The sequence below is a fragment of the Sander vitreus genome, chromosome 2 (assembly GCF_031162955.1).
Source record: "Sander vitreus isolate 19-12246 chromosome 2, sanVit1, whole genome shotgun sequence".
Classification (NCBI taxonomy): Eukaryota; Metazoa; Chordata; class Actinopteri; order Perciformes; family Percidae; genus Sander; species Sander vitreus.
In genome coordinates, this window is record NC_135856.1 from 16265455 (window position 1) to 16291938 (window position 26484).

The following is a 26484-nucleotide window of genomic DNA, read 5'->3' on the forward strand; positions in this document are numbered from 1 at the left end:
CACTCTTGCAAAAACTATACACTAATTTATCAAAACCATATTTGGTTACCATATGAAACACACACGTTTCATATGACTTAATTCTAAACTTAGCACAAAAAGTAAGGAAATTTGTGTTTGGTAGATTATTTCTCTGTGGTAACAATGCTTTTTGGCAATAAATCTTATACTGTTGGAAAGCCTGTTTAGTTCCCTTTCAAATTGTGCCCCATTTGTAAGGAACATGCATTTGTGGGATGAGATGGGTTAGCCCATGAAAAATTTGCCAAATCTTCTCTGCTTTTCCTACTATGACATGTCAACATGTCTGCCGTGAACAAGACACTTGTTTTGAGCTTCTGGTACCCCCAGGTGCTGCCAATCAGGTGCCTGATTGGCAGCACCTGTGAGCATGGGCCCTACTACTGTAACTACAGCTACAGTCAGTAAGTGTCTGCTCCAAGAATCGGCATGCCGCGTTTGACTGATCTGGATAGGGCCCTTGTGATAGGGCAACTTCAAGCTGGTGTTCCGCAAAACCAAGTTGCGGCATTATTTGGAGTGAGCCCTAGTAACATCTCCAAACTGAAGGCCAAGTTCCATGTAATGGGGGATGTCAAAGACCCAAGAAGACAACACCCCAAGAAGACCATTTCCTCACCCTGTCAGCACTTAAATTAGGTGCCGGAACAGACTGCACGCAGCCAATCTCCGGTCTCATAGGGCTGCCAGGAGTCCTGCCATGACTGCTCTTCACCGTCAGGCCCGTTTGCGCTGGTGTCGGCAACACGTGCACTGGAACCTGAACATGTGGAGGAACGTTATGTTCAATGATGAGTCCAGATTCTGCCTACGACAGTTGGATTGTAGGGTCAAAGTGTGTGACCAGGCTGGTGACCAGCATGAGAAGGAGGTGCCAGGCTGTTGTGGCTGTGTATGGTTCTTCCACACGCTACTGAGGCTCCTGTTTGTGAAATGAATAAATTGTTAAATTGCCAATATGTCTTGTTTCTTCAAACTTCAATCATCCAATCCACCAAACACCAAACGAGTCAATGGCAGAATAAGCTGTTTGGCATTGGCAGAGAAGATTTTGAAAAATGTTCATGGGCGCAACCCACATACTTAGCACTGCTGCTCATCTCACAAATGCATGTTCCTTACAAATGGGGCACCATTTGAAAGGCAACTAAACAGGCTTTCCAACGGTATAAGATTTATTGCCAAAAAGCATTGTTACCACAAAGAAATAATCTACCAAACACAAATGTCCTTACTTTTTGTGCTAAGTTTATTTGTTACACACTGCTGTTGCTAACCTAAAACACTTTTTGCAATTCTACTTCTCAGTGATTAGAGTACTGTAAGTACACAGAGAAAGTGCAAATATACAATAAGTTCACCAAACACTACACAAGACCAATGCTGCAGACTGGGGGAAATATAAATAATATCTCTCCATACACCCAAATCAGTCAACATGGAGAATCACAACAAAACATGTCCCAGTTTTCATGCTACTACAGTAGTGTGCATAACACTGTTGGGTCAGCAACCAACAGACAAACATAAAATACTGTATCCGGTACAGGTTACAATTACAGAACAAACAACAACCAAACAAAAAAGTTGAAATTGAAAATACAGTACAGAAAATACTACACTCACCTGCTGCATTTTTATAGTGCTTAAACCTGATTGGTGTGTCTACAATTAAGCAATCGTGTTTGTGCACCTGATGGCTGTGTTTCACAGATTGGCTCATAGGTGTGGTAATTTGACAGTCAGTGTTTTGGAATTGCAAGGACGTGACATCATGATATACTTATGTGTCTAATGTATACAAGTGTGTTTAGTGTTTTGCAAATGACTGTATTGTTTTGCAAAAAGTGTGAGGCTGACATTGTGCTTATAGTGTTGCACATCTGGGTCAATGTTTTGCTCCTTGAGTGTAAGGTTTTGATAAGTGTGTACTACTTTTGATTTCAGTGTGTAAGCAATCGGCAAAAACTGTTTTAGTTCAATATTCTGGGAATGGCCTTGCTGCCAACTCTAAAAAGTTTTAGTTTTTTAGAGCACCGGAGCAATAATATAAACAGGCTCAGTGTAGCAAAGTTACTATCAGGGCTCATGACAAATAATTCTGTTCTTATTCTCAAAGGTATGTGTGTCCAAATCCCAGATCCGATTGCTACAAAACCTCCAGGCTTTTGACTCACTTACTATAGTAGATCAGTTATTTGTGCTATAATCGACCAACACCTGGGTGTTTGGGCCAAAACAATAACCTGCTCTAAAAACAAAAGCATGGGCAAAATGGAACTACAGCACTACAGTCATTAAGAGATCAAGGCAAAAACAGCTATTTTAGCTGGAGCATGGGGAGTTCTGGCACTCCCCATGCCGTTAAATAAAACTTAAAAAATCAATTACAATGCCGGGGCCATGTCGATATGTAGATTCCGCTACTAATGTTGTCCCCAAGCAACAGGAGGCGGTTGAATGTGGCCTAGATCTGTTAGCATTCCGATTTTTTTGGATTACACCCAGTGTGACAATTGAACACCTTCTGAATATTGGTATTTACTTGTTATTGCTGCGGCCGACCCCCGCATCTATATTTGGCAGATGATAGCTGAGCTGGAACAACGCTGTGGGGGTATTCATTTTTCCCTGGGTGCTAAATAAAGAGGCACAGTACGCTCAGTGCTTTTTCTATCTCTCCCTGTGTTTTAACTATGTGTATACACTGTGTGTTTAACATATACAGTATGTGTCTTTGTTAGATATACACACATGCCATTTCTGTCTTTCTATCATTATTTCTTACTCTCGTTCTCGCTCAATGGAGTCGTCTGTTTATCTGTTCTCAGGTCTGGCTAAGAGGTTGATGACCTGCCCCAAGAGCGTAGTGATGGTTTTGATTTAAAGAGAATTAAGTATCAACGTTTTTGGCTCTTACTCATATTACTCTTTTTACCATCAAACAACCTTCTTTGTTTCAGGCACTTTGTGTCCTAAGCTCAATTAAATGTATATGAGGAAGAATGCAAAATTGGAAGTTAGCATTACTTAAGTGATCAAAATAAACCATGCATAATCTTACGGGTATTGCTGAATCTAAAGGTATTTTCAGTGCGCAGATAAATGAAATACAACACTATGTACTCCATTAAACATTATGCCATCTCAGTAAGATTTAAAATTGAACACATCAGACTTTACGGTGGCATCTCGTGTGTATCTGCAGGGTTTAAAAGTTATCTTAGGAAAAGGTAAGGGCAATTTCAGATTCTCGCTGCTGAACTCTCTGACAATACATTTTCATATCTGAAACATATTCAATGTGCTCATGCAAACACCATTATCTCTGCAAACGTACCACCAACCATTGAGTATAGAGTACCTGCCATGCTCTCGTCCTTGTGCTTTCATGAGAAGAGTTGTCATAGTACTTAGAACCTTACCTATACATTTTAATATGATCCATTCATTTGTATAATTGATACTAGTAAATTCAAAATACTTAAGTTGAGTTAGTGTATTTATTGTCCTCATTCATGCACATTGGACATGGTGCTTCAAAGAGACATTATGGCAAATGCTTCAGACAAACATGAATGGCTCTGGTGATTAGCCCTTTTTTCTTTATTTTTAGTTCCCTGTTCCCATATGTTGATTGGGGGAATGTGGCCAGGGTTTCCATGGTGATGTTTGTAACCCAGTTTGTCTCTGAGGGTCTGAGGATTGTTTTTCATTGTTCTCAAGAGCGGAGATGGAGACAAGAGGGCAAAATTGAGAGAAAGAGAATTGGTCACAGCTCGGCTCGCAATATAAAAATAAAAGATGGTATACACAACAATACACATTGTTATTTAAATAACTTTTTTTTCACGTTATTCACAAATCTATGCAGAGAGGAATGAAATACATCTGTTATTTGAGTCAGTGAAAATATGGTTCAATAGAGCTGTAAAACCATATGTGATTGCCAGAGAATTAAAAGAAAACAACCCAAAAGCATATTTTCTCCATCCAAGATTCAGAAGCTCTGCATGAATGCAGAATAACTTTTGGGTAATTCTCCTTTTTCATTTTGGCACCCTGCTCTCTGCACCCTGAGTAAAATGCTTACCAGCACAAAATGGAAATTTTTTTTTTAAAAGATTTTTTGGGGCATTTCAGCCTTTAATGGAAAGAACCAACTAGATATGAAAGGAGGGAGAGAGAGGGGGATGACATGCAGGAAATCGTCTCAGGTCGGACTCTAACCCTGGACCTCCTGCGTCGAGGCATACACCTCTACATATGTGCGCCTGCTCTACCAACTGAGCCAACCCGGCCACTCACAAAATGGAAATTGAAGTTAACTTCAAATAACCTCTGCTGCACTGCATGGTCCCCAGGTGCTGAGGAATCCCTTTTCCAATCTCTATAGCTCACACAGGCCTTCTAAACCGTCCATTACAAGTGATACATTCCTTTGAGACAGAGGCACCTCCTTCTGTTTTGTATACAATTCAGTGTTATTTATTACATAAGGCCACGTCAAGATTCATCACTTAAACAGATGGCTGAGTTTTCAGAGATGCTAAAAAGTAGCTCATTGTTCAAAGTGAAAGCAGCAGTGATTGGATTTTGTTTGAACAATAGCAAAGCTTCATCAAAGTTGGATTGTCATTATTTCGGAGTACACCATGCAAGACCAGCGCAGAAAGTCTCATTTCCCCAGAGAGTGGGAAGACTAGACTATGGTATCGCTGACTTGTGCTACTTAATGTGTCCCATACAAGAGTTTGAGCCTGAATATTATGTTCCCTAATTAGTATGTATGTATGTATGTAAAACAATGATTTCTTAGAAGTTTATAAACTCATCCTGAATAAACAGAACAAGTTACAAAATATCATTCATATTCCAAAGTAGTATAGCAATGGGCTCAAGAGAAGCAGTGTGGTTCGTCCAGGTAATCTGGCCACCATTTCCCTTTAAAGTTTCTTTTCCCTGTAGTACTGCACATACAATCTTATATTATGTGTTAGCTTGCTTGATTGAAATGGTTCCATCCTACAATCCATCATTTACCAGATGGAAAATCCTGTTTCCAGCTGAGATTACTTGAGAAAGGCGCCAAAATTGTTGCTGCATACCCCTCTGACACTGGGTAGTTCCGCCCCTGACTGTTGTTTATTTGGCGACTGATGCGTGACTCCACAGCAGAACTTCATGTAGCAGCAGACCTCGACTGAACTGCTTTAGTGTGTATCTGCCTGTGTGTTAGATCAATCATTACCACCTTGTGTTCACTGACAGCTTCAATATCAACTATACAAGATAAAGATTTAGCAATCTGTTGCTCTGTTTCTTCAGAGTCATAGTTGTCCATCATTTATTCATTGCCTTTATTTTTTTTTTATTCTTATACTTATCTTTGAAGTCTCTCTGCCCTCCTGCTGAGTCTGACAGCATGCAGGGTATCACAGTCATTTAGTTTATTCAGCAGACATTGGCGTCATACTGAAAGTTGGTTGAGATCTTCTGTGACTGTAATCTCTGTTGACTGTTTAAACTTTCCTTCTCTTCCTGACAGATTAAATACCCCCCCCTGCTCTAACATTTAACACATAGCTTTTTCCTATTTAATTGAATTGTCTCACTTTGTTTCTCCCTCCACATATATATCTGTATGTGTCTTTTGGATCATCTCGTTGTTTATCGGAGAAACACATTTTAGTGAGCAAAATTGCTGAGAAGACTCACACCTCATTATTTCGGATTTCACTTTTTGTAAAGCATACTGTCTCTAAATACTGCAGGCAAAGGGCAAAGTCCAAGTGGTTGAGTTATATTCTTTCATCTCCCTTCTGTCCATAGCTGCAATTACGTCTGGTTAAAGCTATTATACACGAGTGCTTGTTGGCGTCTGTTAAAGAGAGTTTTGCATTATCTCTTCCTGTGCAACAAAATTATCTTTTGCCATATATCTAATGCCTGATATTCATTTGGGCAAATGGGTAAATACAGATGGTAAAAGAAAGTCTTTCCTACTGTTTCCTAAGCTATTTATTAGACGGGATGTGGGAAAGTAGTATTCAAAGTGTCTTAATATTATTCTGAAGATAATGATGATGATGATGATGATGTGTATTTGTATTTTTGCCATCTGCCTACAAAGAATGTTCTCAAATAAATATAAATATATATATATATATATATATATATATATATATATATATATATATACCATGTCCACTAAAGTGATTATTTGTCTCCTTTCTGTCCCTCTTTCGCTGTCTTGTCTGCAGGGACCCAGTTCACTGGAGGATCCTTCCAGTCCCAGTTCAACCAGCACACAACAGCCTCGAGATCGACATAGTTTTGTCCAGGAACACTTCCAGGCTCAGTACAAGTGAGAAGCGTAGACATGAGCCGCATGCTCAGATATTCCAAAAGCTTTGTTTTACTCCTAACGTGGCTGATTGTTCCCTGTTTGTTGGCCTTTAAGTTCAAGATAATGTCAAATCCAGTGCTTTTTAGTCTCTGTAACTATTTAGAAATAGCTGCAGTGTGACTGTGTGAGATCAAGTCTGGTCAAGTAGATTCTGTATCTACATTGTCTATACTTTTCATTCTGTCTTGCGTAAATGACCAAGAACTAGTCTAGAAGAAACTTTAAAGTTTCATCGTAGTTAATTGAAACGAGGCGATAATTTACTCTGAACACTAGACTATGGAGTAAGGCCAGATTTCCCAACAAACTTTATGGGATGCCATCCACAAGATTAGACTGACATGCCAACTCAAATGTGAATCCCATTCATAACACTTTGTGCAATATTAAGGGTTCATTAAAGACTTTGGGAGAACGAGTTTCCGAGTTTGAGCAACTTGCAACATTAAAACAAATCGCATGTGTTTTAAGTAATGCTATCACTCTACTACTACTCTATAGTTTCATAATTCCTTCTTATTATAGAGTCTATCCTGAGGTTGTAGCTCTTTTTTGTTCCTGTTATTCTTGTGAGTATTTGTTATGGGACCTCAAGGGGTTTATCCTGATATATAAAATGTGACCAAAAAAAAGGACAAAACTTCAGTCAAAAGTCTATAACTCCAAGCTCTTAGTAAGAAGTAGGACGAGGACTTTCTATCTTAAGTTCCTTATCAATTATGCAGTAGGCAGGCTGGATCCCACCAGGCACTATATCTAATGTCCTGAGGTTGTGTTTAGAGTGCAATACATACCATTAAAGAGAATAGGTATTCAGCACAGGTGAGAATATTTTTTCTCCTCTCTGGATAAGAATCAGTATCTTGAGAAAATAAGTCAGACAGACCTGTGAAGGATTCAGGGGATCCATCTTTTGTGCTGCCTTCTGTCCCTCTTTGCTTCACTTATAGAGGAAAGTCCAACTGATTTAATACACCCTCAAATGGAATTGACTCAAGACCTTTCAGTAACCTGGTCGACACACTTGGCTGTGTACAAGTGGAAAGCATTTACATCACCGCTTTCCACTTGATTCCTGAACAATATAACTGTGATATAAAATGGTAAATAAGGAGAAAGGCTTGTTTCATTTCAGACTTTAATGTTGCGATTGGACAATCAGATTATTTGAAATAACTCATTTGGCAATAGTAGGGAAGTCTTTTTTAGGGGTGTTTATGTACGCTGATTACACAGTAATTTTACACAAGAGCTGCAAACCACACGCTGAAAGACACTATTTGAAAGACAAACACATCTTTTTTGTAACTTTTTAAAACCTGAACTACAACACGACTAACTGTGTTCCTTTGTTCTATGAGCCCATTTTAGCTTAGCTGTGTAACAATAGTCTATATCGACCACTGTTCATTTACGGGATAGTTCAGATGCCGCCGGATGTCCCCAACTTTACGCTTTCTTTGATTTAACTTTAAACTCCAGTCGGATCGAGCAACATTAACTGGAACCTTTTAAGTTTTAAGGAAAATTTGGATCGTGCAACAAGGCAGGCCTGCTTGGTTCTTTCGGGGAATGATTTACAAAGAATATGTTTACTGCGTTTACTCTCTAACTGGGATGTTTTGGGACCGATTGGCGGGGATTTGCTATGGACAAAATACACACTGCGATACACTGGTAAGAGCAAATTACGTTTAACCATGTATCCAGCTAATTTATATAGCTCACGTTACTGTATTGTGTGAACTGCTCCGGTTTACATCATCTTTGTTTTGCTGTTACTTGCTGCTGCAACTGTCAATTTTCACCACAAGGATTATTTAAGACATATTATTGATAAGTCCTGATGAAGTCTAAAACTTTAAGCTTGCTGTATCACGAGTGTAATGTAGTCGTTTGTTTAAAAATAGTGAACAAATCTCTTTAAACATTGTAATTATTTTATATCATCCTGTATCATAACCTGCCGTGCTATAGCAAAAAAAAAAGAAAAATGCTGGCTAAACTATTTAAAAATGGCGGGTTTGTTCAGGGCACCCCTGTCTGTCGCTAGCAATTATGACGTAGTGATTCTCTCTGACCAATCAGTCTGCAGGTTTTCACGTCACCTTTTGGTATCGCCTCAGCTCGCTTGGAACTTCGACGGAGGTGATACTAAAAAAAGTACCAGTTAGCAGGTACCAGGTACTTTTTTTCATAATGGAAAAAACTAAAAAGGCGAGTACAGTCGAGCAGGTACCATGTAATGGAAAAACACCATTAGTGAATAAATGAAGCACTCCTCAATTAACAGTTATCTTACAGCCTAGATTGGCTATCTTCTTCATATACTTCTTCATAAAATAAATAAAAATAAAAATTGAACTTATTACTTTCTCCCTCCAAGACCTTAATGAAGTGCTGGCTGCTCTGCTTCAAACCACATCACATACACAAGTTATGCTCTAATTGAAACCACTGAGTGTAGATCCATTTCTAAACTCTGAGGCAGTATTATCCCCTCACTCTCATTTAATAAATAATAGACCAAGATACCCGGATGGTTTGTAATTTGTTTTCTTCTATGGGTTTCATCAGGCCTTCAATGTAAATATGCTTTATATCCATTTGAATTCTCATCACATTACTGTGTCTCAGTCTGAGTTAGGAGACTTATTACTTCATCTACTCTCCTTTTTCACTCCTCTGCTCCTACTTACTTTCTTTAATCGCTGGGGAACCGGAGTCTCTTTGGATCTAAATGCACACTAACAAAAGAGCAATCACTCCCTCTCAATTTCGCAGCGTCTTATTTTTGTCTGTCTCCGTCTCTATCTGTTACTCTCTCTGGCCTTCCCTCCTTTCTGTCACATTCACTTGGTTGACCTCGCTTTCTTCCCTCTTCTTCCTTCCTGATTCTTTTTATATCTCACAGAGATGCTCCTCAGAGGCATTCAGTGGAGTTGTCTGATCTGAATAAATGTTTGCGATTAGAGCCGGGGCTGTCTTGTGGTTTGGGCTGCCGATGTGGGAGTCAGTGCTCAAGTCACTCTGTTGTGCTGCGGTGTTTAAATGAGTCTTTGTCAAAGTCTCCCCCCCCCCCCCTCCCGCCCTCCCTCCTCCTCTGTCTGTCACTCTCAGTTTGTGGCATCTATTTTTAATGGCCTGGGAGACATGCGGAAAGCCCCGGCCTCTATCTCCTTCTTGACAAACAAGATAGTTGAGAATTCTTTGTCCTATCACAGTGGCTTTTATATGGTTGCAAATTTAATGTGAAAATGTTTTGGATATCGAACAGTTTGAATAATAAATGTTGTTAGATACAAACTCCAGTTTTTATGATTTCCAGGTTTACAGAGCAATTGAAACAGAGGAAACTGAAAAAAAAACATGCAAGTGAACAAATCTCATTGTTTTTCTCAGTCTCTGAAAAGTTGAGCGAAGAGCCATGAACAATTAATGCAAAACCTTTTAAGAGCCACTTATGCAACAAAGTAAACTGATAGCTGTCCAGTATGAGAAGTTCTCTCCACCAATTAAATCTATTTATGCCAAATCCTTTGAAGACTCAACGCTTCATAAAAGAGTGCAAACTTCCTCTCATCTTTAAAGATGGTCCCCAGGGGCTCCAATTTTCACACAGGTTACGATGTGCTCGCGCTGACCTCTCTGAGGCATCCGTGTAGTCGTTCCACACTACACATCTGAGTTGCTGCTGAGAATATGGCCAGACGTTGACCTTCCTTACTTTGATTTTGACGCTTTCCCCGCCCACAGTGCTTTTTCCGAGCCCAGCCTCACGCACCACTCTCCCTCCCGCTGATACCACCCAGCTTCCTCTATTACCACACTTAAAGTGGGTGCTAACCAGTTACTGCAGGGCATTATGAAATGAAAGTAATTATTTGATCTCTTTTTTTCCCGTTTGTTTTGCAAAAACAAAAGTGATCTGCCCAGTCATTTGCCACCTCACTCTGAGTTATACAGTATGTACCCACACCAGCACGTACATACCTGAACCACTGGAGCCTACAATGACCTTTGGAATTGATCATTTAAAATACACCACATCACATGACAATTGCACAATTGTACAATTACATTTCACTCTGGTCCTGAACATGTAGTCAGATTTGTGATTGAATGCAGGGTGAGGCCACATAAGTAAGGCAAACATTTAGGGATTTTTCCTTCTTAGAATTGAGATGACAATTTAGAGCTGATATGATCAGTCAATTATTAAGTATTAATTTGATTCATCCATTCGTCCCATTTAGAGAATTAATCATTTTTCAAGCAAGGCATTTTACCAAACACATTTATGGTTCCAGCTTTTCAAATGTGCTGCTATTGTAGCTTTCCGTTGCTTAGCGATAAATACAATGTTTTCATTGAAGCAATGTACAGGTGTGAGCCACATTAGCCCTGAGCTGCAGTACCCAAAGATCCAAAAGCTTACCAAGAGCGTGCGTGGATGCGTAGATGTGTGCGTGCGTGCGTCTGTGTGTGAGAGAGAGAGAGAGAGAATGAGTGTGGTAACTTGAAAAGTTGTTTGTCATTCATATCATTGGCTTATGTCAAGGTTAAAGAAGCTTTTGCCCAAAAGATTGGCATTTTAAAAAGTAAAAGAGTTAAGAGAGATGAGTGCCCTCCAATCCACAGCCAGTGACACATGACTGACTCTCTCCCTTTGAGTCCCTGGAGCAGCACTGGCCTATAGACAACTATGATATACTGTATAATGCAGCTCTAAGTTTGCTGTGGTTTTGTTTAGGTGATGTGGCTCCTACCAGCTGGCACATTTGAGACTTAGGTTGCCCAAACAAGCGTGATTTGTTTAGATGCTTGTCATATTAACTAAAGGCTCAGAGCAGCTACAGGTTCGTAATTTCTTTATTTTACAAATAATGCAAGTCCCCCTTTGTCTCTTTTTATTTACCCAATAATCACTGCATCAAATCTGTATTGATAAAATTGATCAAAACTTGTAAAACCCTCTGGTGGTTATGATGAGTACTTTTGCATCTGATGCCTTAAGCTGACTCATGAATGTGCAGTGATGATTCGTCCGTAACAAAAAAAAAAAGGTGTCATGATATTCTTGACCTTTGCTTTTTAGAGACTGAATTGTGTGGAGTAATTTTTACTGCAGGGGAGTCTGACTGGCATCTTAACGTAAGTCTTCAACAGTTGTAAGTTTACAACAAATAAAATGAAACTCTTTATGAGAGGAAAGGTTTTGCTGAGTAACCTCAGTTTCTTTTTTACTATATTTTTTGTAGTTCTGTTTACTCCAGGTTAAATACCAGCAACAAACTCTGTTGTGTTGTGTTTGGGTGTGAGTCTCCACCTGAGCCCAGGCCTCCATCCATTACTGTCAGCCGAGCAGTCAGCTGACACTGTTTACACCTTAAATAAGGTCAAGACTGCAGTTAATAAACAATCAGATTTCTTTCACAAGAACATTTAAGTTTGGTTGCTGTGGGACCAAAGCTGTGCCCAGAATGATTTTTGATGAAAATAAAAGCTGAAAAATAAAAAACAGGAACAGATAAACAAATTACAGCTGTAACCAAAGTTGAGTCTTTAAACTGTGAATTTATGGAATCAGAAGGTGTAACTACATCTTTTGTTTGTTTATGTGTGTAAACTCAAATTATATATCGATTGCCTCACATGACATCACAGTTTATTCACCACCCTTGTAACTTGCCATTCCGTCAGATTTTGCACTCGCAGCTGCATTTTCACACAGACTTTTGACTGAAAGAAATACCAATACAGGTGGTTGTAAATATGTTTCTGTAAGCTGTCAAATACTTTCTATTTCGAGCAGCGAACATCAGGTCATTCCTGTCACCATGGGCCTTTCCTAATTCCCAAATTTCTCCTTGACTCCTCAATCCTCCAGCTGACACGGAAATTATTGTCAGTGCGCCATGTTGAAGGACGTCCCTTTTCCTAACATGCACATCGAGGAGCGAGGATCGAGGAGGCTCCCTGGAGGAGCTATAATTGAGGATACACCGATGTATCCTTTGCGGAAGTCTTTTCACCCGTGACAGGTAAACAAAGAGGCATGACGAAATGGGGAGAGAGAGAGAGAGCAATAATAGAGTTATATATCCGCGGCCCCGTGGTTAATCTAACGTTATAGATCGGGTCGGTCGGATCGTAAAAAATTAAAATTCTGATTAATAGCGGGTGGGTGAAAAAATACACAATTAAAAATATTAACATTCTCTAAAATGTGAACATAACAGAGCTGCTTTCGGACAGACAGCTTCATTTGTTAGTGCGTCCCCAGAGAGACGCTCGAGAAACATCAGCTTAACTTCATTGATTATTTCAGAAGCTAAAGCTGTGTCCTCTGTCAAGTTTATAACTACAGTTAGTTTTGCTGCTTAAATGTCCGTCGATAGAGCTGCAGTGATATTACTTTGCGCATGTTAACATTTACAAGCAGCCTCATTAAAGTAAATTGTTATAGAAAACACTCATACATTAATACAGTACATAATTTTAAAAAGCAACGAAGCCTACAGGGACCGTAGAAGGCCAGTGAAATGTCCAGCCGGGTCTCTAAATCGGAGAAAATAATTTATTCAGGTGGGTGGAGGGTGGATGATTTTAAACCTATACACGCGGATTCGGATGAAGAGCAACGTGATACTGCATAATGTTGAGAGATGCTGCTGATGGAGTGTTATTTATTTAGCTCCGAACAGATCGGAGGAATTCTGAGCAGCTAACTTTCTTTATGATAAAAAAGAGCAGCTGGTGTTGTGCATGCGCGTGTTTGTGGGTATATTTGGTACAACTCAATTCAATTCAATTTTATTTATAGTGTCAAATCATAACAGGAATTATCTCAGGACACTTTACAGATAGAGTAGGTCTAGACTACACTCTATAATTTACGAGGACCCAACAATTCCAGTGATTCCCCCAAGAGCATGCATGAATGCGTAAGTGGCAAGGAAAAACTCCCTTTTAGGAAGAAACCTCGGACAGACCCAGGCTCTTGGTAGGCGGTGTCTGACGGTGCCAGTTGGGGGTATGATGAACAATGGCACTAATAGTCACAATAAAGATATTGTAATAGTTCTAATAGTTCATGGTGTCGTAGAGCACAGCAGGGCGTAACAGGGCGTGGCAGGGCGTTGGCCGGACATAGCAAGTCGAAGCCGGGCATTGCAGTGCGTAGCAGGGTGTAATAGGGCACAGCAGGGCGTAGGGCAGCACCACGGCGACAGCTGCCACCATGATGTAGGTGCCATCATGATCCAAGATGATGATGCTGGGCGGAAAAAGAACATAAGGACTCCGGGGAATAAGCCCCCCGGAGCTATGTTAGTAACAAGCATTTCTGTGACACGAATACACACATACAGAGGAGAGAGAAGCTCAGTGTGTCCAAGAAGGTACCCCGGTAGTCTAGAACTATAACCGCATAACTAAGAGCTACAGAGAAGGGGAGATCGGGAGGCTGTGTTCCAGGTATAAAGACTGGTGATCTTTTGGTTTGACACCTGAACATTGTACACACAATACAACCCTTGCTCAGACACATACAAACACCAGCAGGAATATTACCTAATATTCTCCAACAGACTGGAAACACTCCCAGCTGCAATACAAGCTTTTTCAGTGATGCTGTGTTTTTTTTGTGCGTATGGATGTTCCTGCACGCAGATATGTTTTCATTTCAGTGTAAGAGTTTTGAATTGTGTGTGTGTGTGTGTGTGTGTGTGTGTGTGTGTGTGTGTGTGTGTGTGTGTGTGTGTGTGTGTGTGTGTGTGTGTGTGTGTGTGTGTGTGTGTGTGTGTGAATACAGCCTGTCACTCCACTTTTCCGAGTACAAACTGGCATCATTAGCGAGCCTGCGACTGGCTGCCACGGCACAATGGATACAACACTGACAGCAAGGAAATGTGGAGTTTGAAAACTGTTCACTGTTATTTCCAGCATATTTGTACATTTGACAAGTTTGTATCTCCATAAATTTGGATACAGTTCAACTGGCAGAAATCCTAGTGAGACACTGGGAGATGAAACGAGCATCTGGCAGTGCACACACACACACACACACACACACACACACACACACACACACACACACACACACACGTGCATGAACACACTCTAAAAGCTGTCAAGAGTGTTAAGAGAGACATAACATTGCAATAATTTTGCTTCAAAAATCAAATACATACAACAGCAAAAATGAAAATCAGCAGGGATCAAAAAACTGCTTTTCAAGTTTTTGGTGCAAAACAGAAGTCACATTTAAAACTTATATTCAGCAACGTATTAGCAATATCCACACTTGCTTTTTCAAAAATGCTGCATCTGCAGTTTCAAGTTTTTTTTAAAGCCTATTATCCTATAAAGGATATTAGGTTTCTCTCGGATGGAGACAAATGGCTAACTCACCCATGTTTGTCAAGTTGCCTTAGAGAAATAGTTTGAGTAGAAAATGTAATGTGTTTGAATCAGCTCAAAATGAGTACACGGAAAGCAACACAGCCACCAAATGACGTGAATGAAAGGATTATGTTCCAACACTATGAGAGGAGGATTATGTGACTCAAGAACAAACGGAACCATAGTGTTTTCACTTGATTGCCATATGAAAAGGTTATATTACACTCAGGTTTTGGAAAGGACAACAGGTTATTTGAGGCTTGTTTTCACTCATGGTTTGTTAAGATAAAAGCATTACTCACACTAGGAATGTGCGTAACTGGAAACTTAATGTGCATTTGCAGTCAGAGCTGAATTTTATTGTATTTGCTTATCCGTTCCCACGCTATTATTTCAGTGTCAGACTACTGCTTGTTTCCATCACATCATCTTTTGAGGGATTCCTGGTAGGGCTAGAGTCAGTGAGCCAATAAACATGCAGCATGCTTCTACCAAGATCTAATAATGTTTGTGATTGGCTGTCTAATGTTGCATGTCGCAGAGACATGCAGGAAAAACTCAGGAGTAGGAGCTGAAAAATAAATAAAAAGATTTGTGCCGTAATGTGTAATGTTGTAATTTATTTTTGTTTTATAAAATTGGTAACAAAAAATTAGGTTTAGGAACCGGTATCAAAGTCAAGGTACCGGTATTGAATATTTTTTAACGATACCCAGCCCTAATTCCTGGTAGTATTTGCAGTAAAATGTTTGAGACCAGAACACAGAGATGTTACTTGGCTCTTTATGAAACACAGGTTAGAGCTGTAACACCTTAATAGCTGACAGGATAAACTCAGTTACACTTACCACAGAAGTCATAGAGCAACAAAAAAGAGCGTGTTAGCCTAACTAGCACTGTGCCATTTTGTACATGTATGTCTTAAAGGAATACTTCAACATTTTGGGAAATGTGTTAATTCACTTCCTTGCCAAGAGTCACATAAAAAAAGATCATTTGTGCTTGATTATGTTTGTGCTTTTAATATAAAGCTTAGAGTCAACAGCCAATTAGCTTAGCTTAGCATAACAACTGAAAATGGAGGGAAACAGCTTGCCTGGCTTTGTCTAAAGGTAAAAGTTACTGCACCTGGCCAAGAAATAGCTAATGCATCGCCTGACAAATTGTTTTGTAATTTTTTTTTTACAATTGTTTTTTATACAAATTAAAAAGGAGATATAATGTGGTAATGAGCTTTGGAGGTGCTGATGGATTTTACCTTTGGACAGAGCCAAACAAAACAAAGCTAAGCTAAGCTAAGGTAACTGTCTCCTGTAGCTACATATGTATTTAACACGCATGCTGTGTTCCACTTGAACTGGGAAGTTGGAATTTCCTGGTTTCGAGATCATTATGAGGTCACTGAGTACTATATCCTGCTCGACTGTCTGTTCATTTTTAATCTGTCCTCCCACTGAGCCCTGTACTTTGTTGTCTTTCTCTTCATCTTCTGTCTCTTTGCTCTCCACTTTTGTTCCCTCTGCCTTTCCAACCTCCACTGTGTCTGCTGCCCTTCATTTTAGTCTCAAGTCATCTTTGTTCCTTTCAGCTTACCCATTTCTCTTCACTATCCTCTCTGCCTTTAAATATCCTCTCCACCTTTCATCCTTTACCTTTCCTCTCTGCTTTCCTCTCTCTCCATAGTACTATTTTTCTCCTCTCCAGCTCAGTGTGTTCTTTAGGATACAGCCTCATTTACTGAAATATCTCACCAGCCTAACTCTGTGATTTTTGTGCTAAAATTCTGAACAGCATCCCACCTCAGTTGCTTTGCTGCCCTTTTCTCAGCAGCAGATCGAGTCCAGATGGCCTGATTCAGTGCTTAGTATTCACCACTGTCCACATGGAATATTCACATTCAACCACTATGGGGGTTTTAACTGCATGCAGCACATAAGACAGTCAAATTCTACTGCACATTTACTCCATACTTATGAGGAAATGTGAGGATTTGGCATGTACGTAGGGATGGCGCTATCAGTCAACCCATCTGGCCAACAGTTCTGTTAAATTAAGAGAGCTTTCCTCTCCAAAGCACCTTAGTCGAATGTTCGCTTTGTGACTGTATCGTTTGATGGTAAAATGGACAAAAATTGAGTCAAGCAGGATTAAATTGGGAAGAAAGATGCAATATTTCTTTCAAGAATATCAAAACCCAGACTGTATGGTGAGCTGAGGTCATGTATAGCAAAAATGATTAAAATTGCTCCCTCTCTCTCTGTCTCCAGGTCTTCTCTGACGTGCCCTCATTGCCTTAAGCAGAGCAACACCTTCGACCCATTTTTATGTATCTCCCTGCCTATCCCCCTACGACAAACCAGGTGATGTATAACACACACAAGTGTTAGAGTATATATGTAGACACTCAGTTGACACTTTGGATATCAATGATAAATGATCATCTAGATGACCTAATATAGCAGAATATATTAATTTAGAATTTGCCTCAATGGATAATTAGAAAAATACATCAATCATAACAGATACACTGTAAAAGCACACATTTCTAAGAGAAAATATGACAACTATGACTACACAAACTCATGCGTAGGCACACATTTACACAAATATTCTCTACACACCGGCTACTGATGATGGTCATATCATAGTGATAAATGTATGATGGCCATCAAAAGTCCTGACCAAACACTTTCTGTGTTGTTTCCATTTGTAACTGTCCCAGATCCTGCATGTCAGCAAGGTCTGGCAGTAAGACAGTACGACTTTGACATATAAATAAACAGAGAAGAAGGACTGCACACATGGCTGTTTTAGATTTTGACAATAGAGATGCAAAGAAAAAGAGAATGATAAATATAAGACTTTGTGGCTCTAGTGTACGTTAAAGCTATAGTGTGTAATTTCTGTCACCCCCATGAGGAATTCTAAGTAATGACAACGAAACGGTCTGCGCGTCCACATGATACAAGCCTTCTGTGATCGCGCACAGCCCCCACCCCTCCTCCACGCAGTTGCTATTAACCAAGGAGGATACGGAGGATTAAAAAAACATTATGGACTCGTCAGAAGAGGTAATTATCTTCACATGAGTTTCTGTGCGGGAAAGTCACCGGTTGACACAGTCTTCTGAAAATAGCCATACTGAGAAATACAGAGAGTGTTGTGTGGAGCTGAAAGTCTTAATTAGCTTTTTAGCAACTCATTTGGCAATGGCTTGTACGTAACGGACGTTTATTAATATCAAAAAGTTACGCACTAAAGCTTTAAGCATTAGCAATCTGTTACTGGTAAAGGCCCTACACACCCACAAATGTGATTTTATTTTGTTTCCTGATTAGACCTGTTCTCAGGACTGTGTGAGTGTGTATAGACTGTAATTTACTGACATCTTCCTGAGTCTCCTGTTAACTTTGTTGCACCTGTTTGGGTGAAACAAATGACACCTTTATCATTCTTATTGTTAAATGGAGTCCTTTGACCTCAAGTAATTCCCATCAAAGTTCTGGCCCACCTTCAAGCTAAGCTGAGTTCTAATCAGCCAGAATAACTGAAAACCTGTATGGATGTGCAGGGCCTTCAAAACCAGTTGAATGAGGGCACACCGGGTAACCACAACATTGCAGGTTTTCTCATCTTATCCCATTGATCTCTCTGCCCATGTGTCCAGTCATACATAGGACATCTTAAACAGAAAGAAAAACAACAAATATAAGTTAAATTCCAGTCACACGTTTTCACAATTTGCCTACATTCAGTGAATCCTCCTATCTTCAAACATGCAGACGCTGCTGCTTTGCATCCTCTATGCATGGCTTCCACAGAGCTAACTCCAAACTCAGTTTTACAGCGTGAGTTCTCTGACAGTGCGTGGTCTGTGCCTGCAGTTGCCTGAGCCCAGCTCAGAGGGAAATTCATTCAGGTTTAGTTTGGACTCACTGCTGGCCCCCCAACACTGACCTGACACACACATACACACACACACACACACACACACACACACACACACACACACACACACACACACACAGTGGCCTCATTGCATCGTCCTGCTGCAGCAGTATCACAGCAGAATGCATGATAAGTCTGAGGGCCCCCAGAGACACAGCAGGGGCTGGCTGACAGCAGGGCATTGACGTCTGGGTGCTGCAGATAATGCGGGTATGGCAGAGAGAAGAGGAGGATGACAGTATCTCTGAGTGTTTTCTCCTGATCTAACCTTGCACAGTCAGTCTTAGCATAATTCTTTTTCTCATTTATTTGCTCCAACAGTTGCATTGTGGGTAATATTGACGGCAGGTTTTGACAAGGAAGAAGAAAGCATGGAATAAAAAAGATGATCTGGCTTTGCTGCATAAATCTAGATTATTTAAAGCTACATTGTGTACATCATGTTTTGAGTTGATTCTTAACAAAAACCCCTTTGTTCTTTCACAAATATGTGCTCATTCATGTGTAATTACTTCCACCAACTAATCAAAGTATTCTTGTAAGCGTAGAATCTGCCATTCAGAATACATATGAGCGAGTCGCTCAAAAGAGCCATGTTGCTCCATCTTTAAAATACATGCCTGGAAATTCAAGCTCCGCCTTTCGCGCTTTTACACGCAGTGGCACCGTGACGAATGCCAGGGGGAGATTACTCGCGACTGCCGGCAGATTTGAAAGCCTGTTGAAGATGGATGATCACACCTATTCTCGAGGACATGAAACGGAGTCGCCAAGGAAGCGAAAAAGAGAATTAAAACGACAAAGCGACAGGCAAAGCAACAAGACCAAAGTTAATATTGGAGTGGCTTTTCCAAGATGGAAAGAGGAGCAAGGATTTTAAAAGGGACGCCAAAGTTTGTTCTCGACAGGTAATTCAGCCTATTTGTGTAAATTCCACGCCTTAAAATACCCCCTGCTTTATCGCCTATTTTAAAATCAACCAGACCATAATTAAAAAAATGAACATCATTCTGTATTGCAGAAGACTTAAAACTAGCAGCGATTGAGACCATAAACTCATTATGAAAATGTTTACTGAGGTAATAAATCAAGTGAGAAGTGGGTCAATTTCTTATAAACTTCTACAGAAACCGACCTCCTTTAGCAACTGCATGTGTCTCCCCCTGCTGGAATTCAGATAGAAAGCAGGTTTGAGGCACTTCCGCATTTGCAGCACTTCGCCAAACCGGATGCATTGTCCATTAATATTATACAGTACAGTCTATGGTGTAAACAATGGAGATAATAAGAGCTAATTTTGGTTTCATTGACATTGTTTATACTGCTCAGAGAAATATATTAAAGCAACACTATGTTACTTTTAGCTGCAGCTAATGAACAATGAGACAACCTGTAGGGGCACCGAAGCGGGAAAAGTTGCATAGTGTTTCTTTAAACACAAACCTCCGTTGCGTCTCTCCTTTGTCTTTGAAGGGCTTCCACTCTCTCCTCGTCATCTTTGGAGTGTCTCTTTAGTTTTTCTTTGCCTAGGAGGTCTCACCGATCCACTGCCACCGGCTCTGTCTTTAGGTTTTTCTTTACCTTTACCTTTCCCTCTTCCTTTAGCTTTCCCTCGCACCTCCATAGCATCAACTGATCTCTGACTCTGCTCACGGAGAAAAATATGTAGCCTACGCTGTAAACATTGCCTTACACTATTAATCTCGTACAATATACAGAATAACAATAGCACTGATACTCGTACTGGAAACCATGTTAATCTTGGCATATGGCCACTGTAGGAGTTAAAACGCGCTCGGAATGAGAGGGGCTAGAAAGTAATATTCAGTTGGTTGTCATATATAATTTCACCGCTAGATGGGAGAAATTCTTACACAATGTAACTTTAAAAAAAAACTGTACATGTTGAGTAAGAATGTTTTAGAAGCGCAATGCTAAATTGGTGAAGTACTCTTTTAAAAGCTCTAATACTGGTGTATTATTGCAAGATTTGAATGGCCTAACAGCAACCATTGTAATGCAAGAAAGAAGAAGATTTTCGAAAAATGCAATACTGTAGTTTCCAATTAGCACCTGAACACAGACTTTTCAAATCAGCTCTCATTACCACAAAATTATGACAATTATTATTAAATACTGCACTTGTTGACTCTGAGGGATTAATTATTTCAGCAAGTTCAACGTCTTTAATAGTACATCCTAGTACAAACATTGCAACAGAAACAGAATGCTCAGGATAACAGATGGCAGAAATGTGAGGTACACATGATATGTAGTCTAATAATTGATCTAAAACATACATAAATGATAGAAACACAAGGTTTGTTGTTATCTGTAAACAATGTGAACATTCTAACATTGTTTTTCAAGCCTAATTGGAATATTTCAAACCTGTAGAGCACCGTGCACTCTTGGTGCATCTGGGAACATGTGAGAGGTTGCTGTTTAATAGAGACTATCAGGCTCCAACCCAGCAGGGGGCTGGGAGGATGCAAAAAATCTGCTTTGCAAGATGACATCTCCAATTCTTTTTCCTCACAAGTGTCATCCCACACCTCTCATCCCGTTTCTTGCACATCTCGGTATCTCATCTCGGAGCATCTAACACAAACATCTGCTCAGATCCTCCGCCGTCTGCCCTGTCAGCCACCCCACTGCTAACACATTACTTACCTAAATAATGCATGATGGGAAACAGGAAGTGGAGGTGTCAGTGATTACACCGTCTTCTTCCCAAATGAGGAGGCCTGAGCTTATTCTGTCTCCCCACTCTGTCTTTTTACTCAATACTACCTGCTCTCCTTTCTGTTCTCTTATTTTCTACCAACCCTCCCTCATTTTCGTCCCTGCATCCCTTACAGAAGGTGTTCAGATTGCTGTAAATCAGACATGTCCCACCACATAGCAGCTTCCTGCGGGACCATCACCAATGTGCTGGTATAGCTCGTCATGTCCAGTCACGCATAAATCTACACACACACACACACACACACACACACACACACACACACACACACACACACACACACACAGGGGAAATTGAAATGCTACAGGACAACATCTCTGAAAATAGTTAATTCACTTCAGATATTAAGTCAGACGCAGACAAATCGAATGGTTTACCCACATGAAATTAGATTTTGTACAACATTATTGTCAGAGGGACTCTTTTCCCCAATCTTATCAGACATTAAACAGCTCAGCAGTGCATTTCAACATCTCATTTTATTGAATGAGTTTTGCTGTTTAGCAGCTGAAATACTCAAATCAAGACTCTTGAACAAATTGACAACACGGTTTCTGTTTCCCCCGGGGTCCTTTAATTGCATTGTTCTCTCTCTTTTTGGTTTTGGTTGTTATGTGTGTCTCTAAACTGTGTGTGTGTGTGTGTGTGTGTGTGTGTGTGTGTGTGTGTGTGTGTGTGTGTGTGTGTGTGTGCATACAAATATGTAAATAACGCAGTATGCCAGGGTGTGTTTGGAATCTATAATAATGTACACATGCAAAATCTGAATTGCAAAACAATTTCTCTAGCATATCATCTATTCATTATTATTATTATTATTTTTTATCTCTCTGTCTTCCTACCCCTCCCGCCCTTACGCACAGGCCGATGTGTGTGACGCTGGTGTTCACTACGAAGGGTCAGAGGTACCTGCGAGTGGGGCTGGCTGTACCTCTCTTTGGTTCCCTGTCCTGCCTGAGAGCCATGGTGGCAGAGGAGGGTAAAATCTCCCCAGACCAGGTACACACACACTCTTTCGCATGCACGCACATGCACACGCGCACACACACACACACACACACACACACACACAGACCTCTGCTTTAGGTAAAATTGTGACATTATTTTATGTGAGGTCACCAAACTCTAGGTGCAACAGAAAAGTGAGGGAGATGTAAATCAAGCAGTCTGCATAGTCCCCACAGTCTTGAGAAACACATGTGTGGGTAGACCATAACTATCTATGGGCTTTACTGAAAAATGTTTTTTTATAACCCAGGTTTGGTTTTTTGTCTAAAAATGCCAAGCATAGACAGATCCAGCATCTTAAAAATAAGAATTTTCTGCTTTGCTTTGTATTGCTTTGTATACCATTTCAGTGGATTAAAGTTCAACCAGGAAGTCTCCAAGATCTAATAGATGGTTACAATGGACAGTTTGGGTAATCATTATTTTAACATTCACCTTTGTTTTCTCTTTGATTTCCTGAGGAACAGTTACAGTATTTTAGATAATATAATAAACTTTAAACTTCGTGATTTAAAGCTTCCCCCTGTGATGGCTTCACATCCCCAGTTCTTAGCAAGGAAGTCAGTGAGTAAAATATTTTCTTCACAAGAATATGGCCATCACTATAAAAATAAAACCCAGGTTAAAAATAAATAAATACATCAAACTGAATTATCTTTTATACCAGGGTTACACTTGAATGCATGCACACACTTAGCTAGAATGTCACCAACAAGATGAAGGCTAGAGGGAAAGGTTCCATAGGCATGTGTTTATAAATCTTTCACGTGCCCGACAACAGATGATGAATATTTCTGCAGCAGCGGGAGAGTTAAAGAGAAGCAAAGACTAAAATGTCCCCTGAAATGAAAAAATACCCTTTCCATAGTTCATAAGTGCATTGTTCCATTATCTTTTGTTATAGATCAAATACCTGTGTACCCTACACACCCATGTCTACCCACACAGATGTTTTCACTGATTAGACCTCTTCTCAGGACTGTGTGTAGACGCTGTGCTTAATTAACATCTCCCACACTCTTCTGCTAGTTTAGTTAGAGTAGAATTACTTGAGTTTGCTGTCAATATTAAAATGGGGTACGTCAAAACATAAATTTGAACAAAGCACAAAAGGGCAATGACAGGTGAGGACGAACATACACACGCACGCACGCACGCGTGCGCACACACACACACACACACACACACACACACACACACACACACACACACATATACTAAGTCTGTCATACTGTTCATGTACCACAGTCTGTTTTAATCATCACCCATTATCATACGTTTGATTTTAGTCAATTAAACTCATGGCTTGGTCTGTTTCACCAGTAAGTTAACTGAGTGAGTGATTTAAGGGCAGTTGCTATGGTTACCTGCAGTTTAATAATCCTTTTACACAGATTCAGCACTTTAACATCATTTAACATGATCAATCTCAAATGAGCATTTTGAAACACAAATGAATAAATAAATAAATATAAGAAACCTCTCAGTCTGCACTTCAAACAAAAAAATATTCAGCAGTGTGAATGCATGGCTCCCCTTAATACCATTTTTCACTCTCAGGGCTCTGAAGATCTTTGACTTAAGCATGAAACTAGGAAATACACTTCTCTTCCTTAATAGAATTCCCTTTTGCATGTTCATGTTTTGAATTGTTTTTCATGTCAGTTGCCAAGTTTTGGTACCTGATTGTGCGCTTGTTTGAGACATTTATTTTAATTACTTTTACAAGCTGCTTCATGTGATTTATTTCTAGAGATTTAATGCAGCAACATTTAGGGTTTACTTGGATTTCTTTGAGATGATTACAAATGTATCTAGTTTTTATTTCCTCTCTTAATTTGCCTGCATACAATAACTTTTTTGGTTTATTGCGTCCATGCAATTCGTCACAGAGAGTCAGTTCTGGTGGCATTGTGGCCAAATGTTCTGGTTGAATTTTGGTTTCAGCTCTGCGAGGATTGCTTGATGCACTTCTGTAGGCACAAAGTTTCACAGTGTCTCTCTCGCCCTTTCTCCCTCTCCGTCTCTCCAGGTCATCCTATCAGAGTTGTACTCCACGGGTTTCCAGCGTTCCTTTTCAGATGATGATGACCTGACATCAATTGCTGATAGCGACGTCATCTACGCCTTTCAGGCTCCTTCCCTCTATAGTCGTGGAGGCTCCGCACCACACTCAGGTAACCATGGTAACAGGATGTCTATCAAAATCGCTGACGACACGTAGTTCCCACACTGGGTTTTTCTCATTCCTCATTTCCAGATTTCTCTTTTTCGGCCTCCCACTGTCCTCTTGATTAACTTTTAAACCGTTCTTCATGATCAGTGAGTATTTTTCACAGGCAGACATTTTATTTTGGTGACGTGAGGACCGGTGTTTTCAATGTGCTTTGTATTCCTCCTTTCATTATGTTTCTTATGCATGATAGCACCCAAACAAATTAAATGTGTCTGAATGTCAGCCTGGTGCATCACATCATCCTAAATAAATGCCTGAGTAGCTTCTTACCTTGATAAATTATTAATTTAACTAAAACTTAATTACATTTTGGCAAGTTAGGACCATCTAGAGATAGCTCCACATGCAAAGCTTCCCTTTTTTAATGTTCTCAGATGCTTGCTTCCCCTCTCTTATTTTGGTCATGAGTTAATAAACAGCGACAGAAGAGCTCTGTGCTCTTACACTAATAAAGTAGAGAAACATGACTCAGTCTTGCATCATCACCAGCCTTTAAAAATCCCTTTTCGTCCATGCAAGACACTGCCGATTGCACTATTGACAAGTATATGACACACAAACACACACACACACGCACACACACACACACACACACACACACACACACACACACACACACATACACAAGCGCGCATGAACACACTCTAAAAGTTGTCAAGACACACTTCATACTTCATACCTAAACGACACACTAGGTCGATTGCCACTGACTCCCACAATGACATTAATGACCTTTCTATTTATTGTCATGAAACAGCCCCTCCAGCACCCGTACTTCCCGCGCCCCTGGCTTGGGCACTATTTGATTGTGTAAAACATGCATACCTAATGAGTTATGGGATATGTGAGAAAAATGATCAGGGAGGTTACAGGTACTTAGACAACTTCTAGTGGAGTTAATGAACCACGCGTGAGCATCATCCTCTCGCTGTAGATGGATGGCAGTCAAGCTTTAAGGTAAAATATGTTTTATTTTTAATCACTAAGGCAGCCAGTGTGAATGCTCTTTTCTCTTGATGGCATTACTTTCTTGCTCCTGTTCTCCGGCAGAGTGTCTGCCATGCTGATGAGGAAAAGAGGGCTGTAGATCTCTTTTATCACACAGCTATTACTTTAACAGATCAATGTCCATGTCTGAAAGGGGCTTAATTGAGTCATATTACCACTGTGAGCTTGAGATCATTAATTGCCGTCTCTGTGGGTTGCCAGTTAGGGAAGTTATAGTTAGCCTTTGTCCACTAACATACTGCTGTATGAAGCCTTTATGGGGTTTTGTGTTACCCCCGAAGAAGAATGACATAAATAATTCACATAATGTGCTCAAAGTGCTCATGAAAAATGAAGACTCTTTTACTTTCTCAACAGGAGGCATTTTTGCTGTCACTTCACACATAGTGAAGACAGTGTCACACTGCTAAGAGAGGGAGCAGACACATACAGTATGCTATGCAAGTGCACTTGTAATAAATCACACTTAAGTGCTCACTGGGAAATGTAACTTCCATTCTTGTGAGCAATCTGAAGAAAATGATGAATGGTCCTCACCTCGGAATAATTCATAAGATCACCAGATTCCAGGATATCACAACTTCATTCAGTGAGATTTATTAAGTGTAGCAAGTGAATTCCCACAATCATTACTGCTGAGACCACTGTGTGGCAATATGGAGAACAGATGATGGATGGCAGACAAAGTAACATAGGGAACTT

At 40.1% G+C, this 26484-nt stretch overlaps 1 protein-coding gene across 1 annotated transcript in view; it reads left to right on the forward strand.

Annotated features, from left to right (window-relative positions):
• usp43a (ubiquitin specific peptidase 43a) overlaps positions 1-26484 on the forward strand; it is a 111116-nt gene that overhangs the window by 41225 nt on the left and 43407 nt on the right. Inside the window, exons 3-6 of the mRNA XM_078280253.1 lie at positions 6285-6388; positions 17104-17196; positions 22394-22529; positions 24571-24715. Of these exons, the coding sequence (XP_078136379.1) occupies positions 6285-6388; positions 17104-17196; positions 22394-22529; positions 24571-24715 (478 nt within the window). The remainder of the gene's footprint in view (positions 1-6284; positions 6389-17103; positions 17197-22393; positions 22530-24570; positions 24716-26484) is intronic.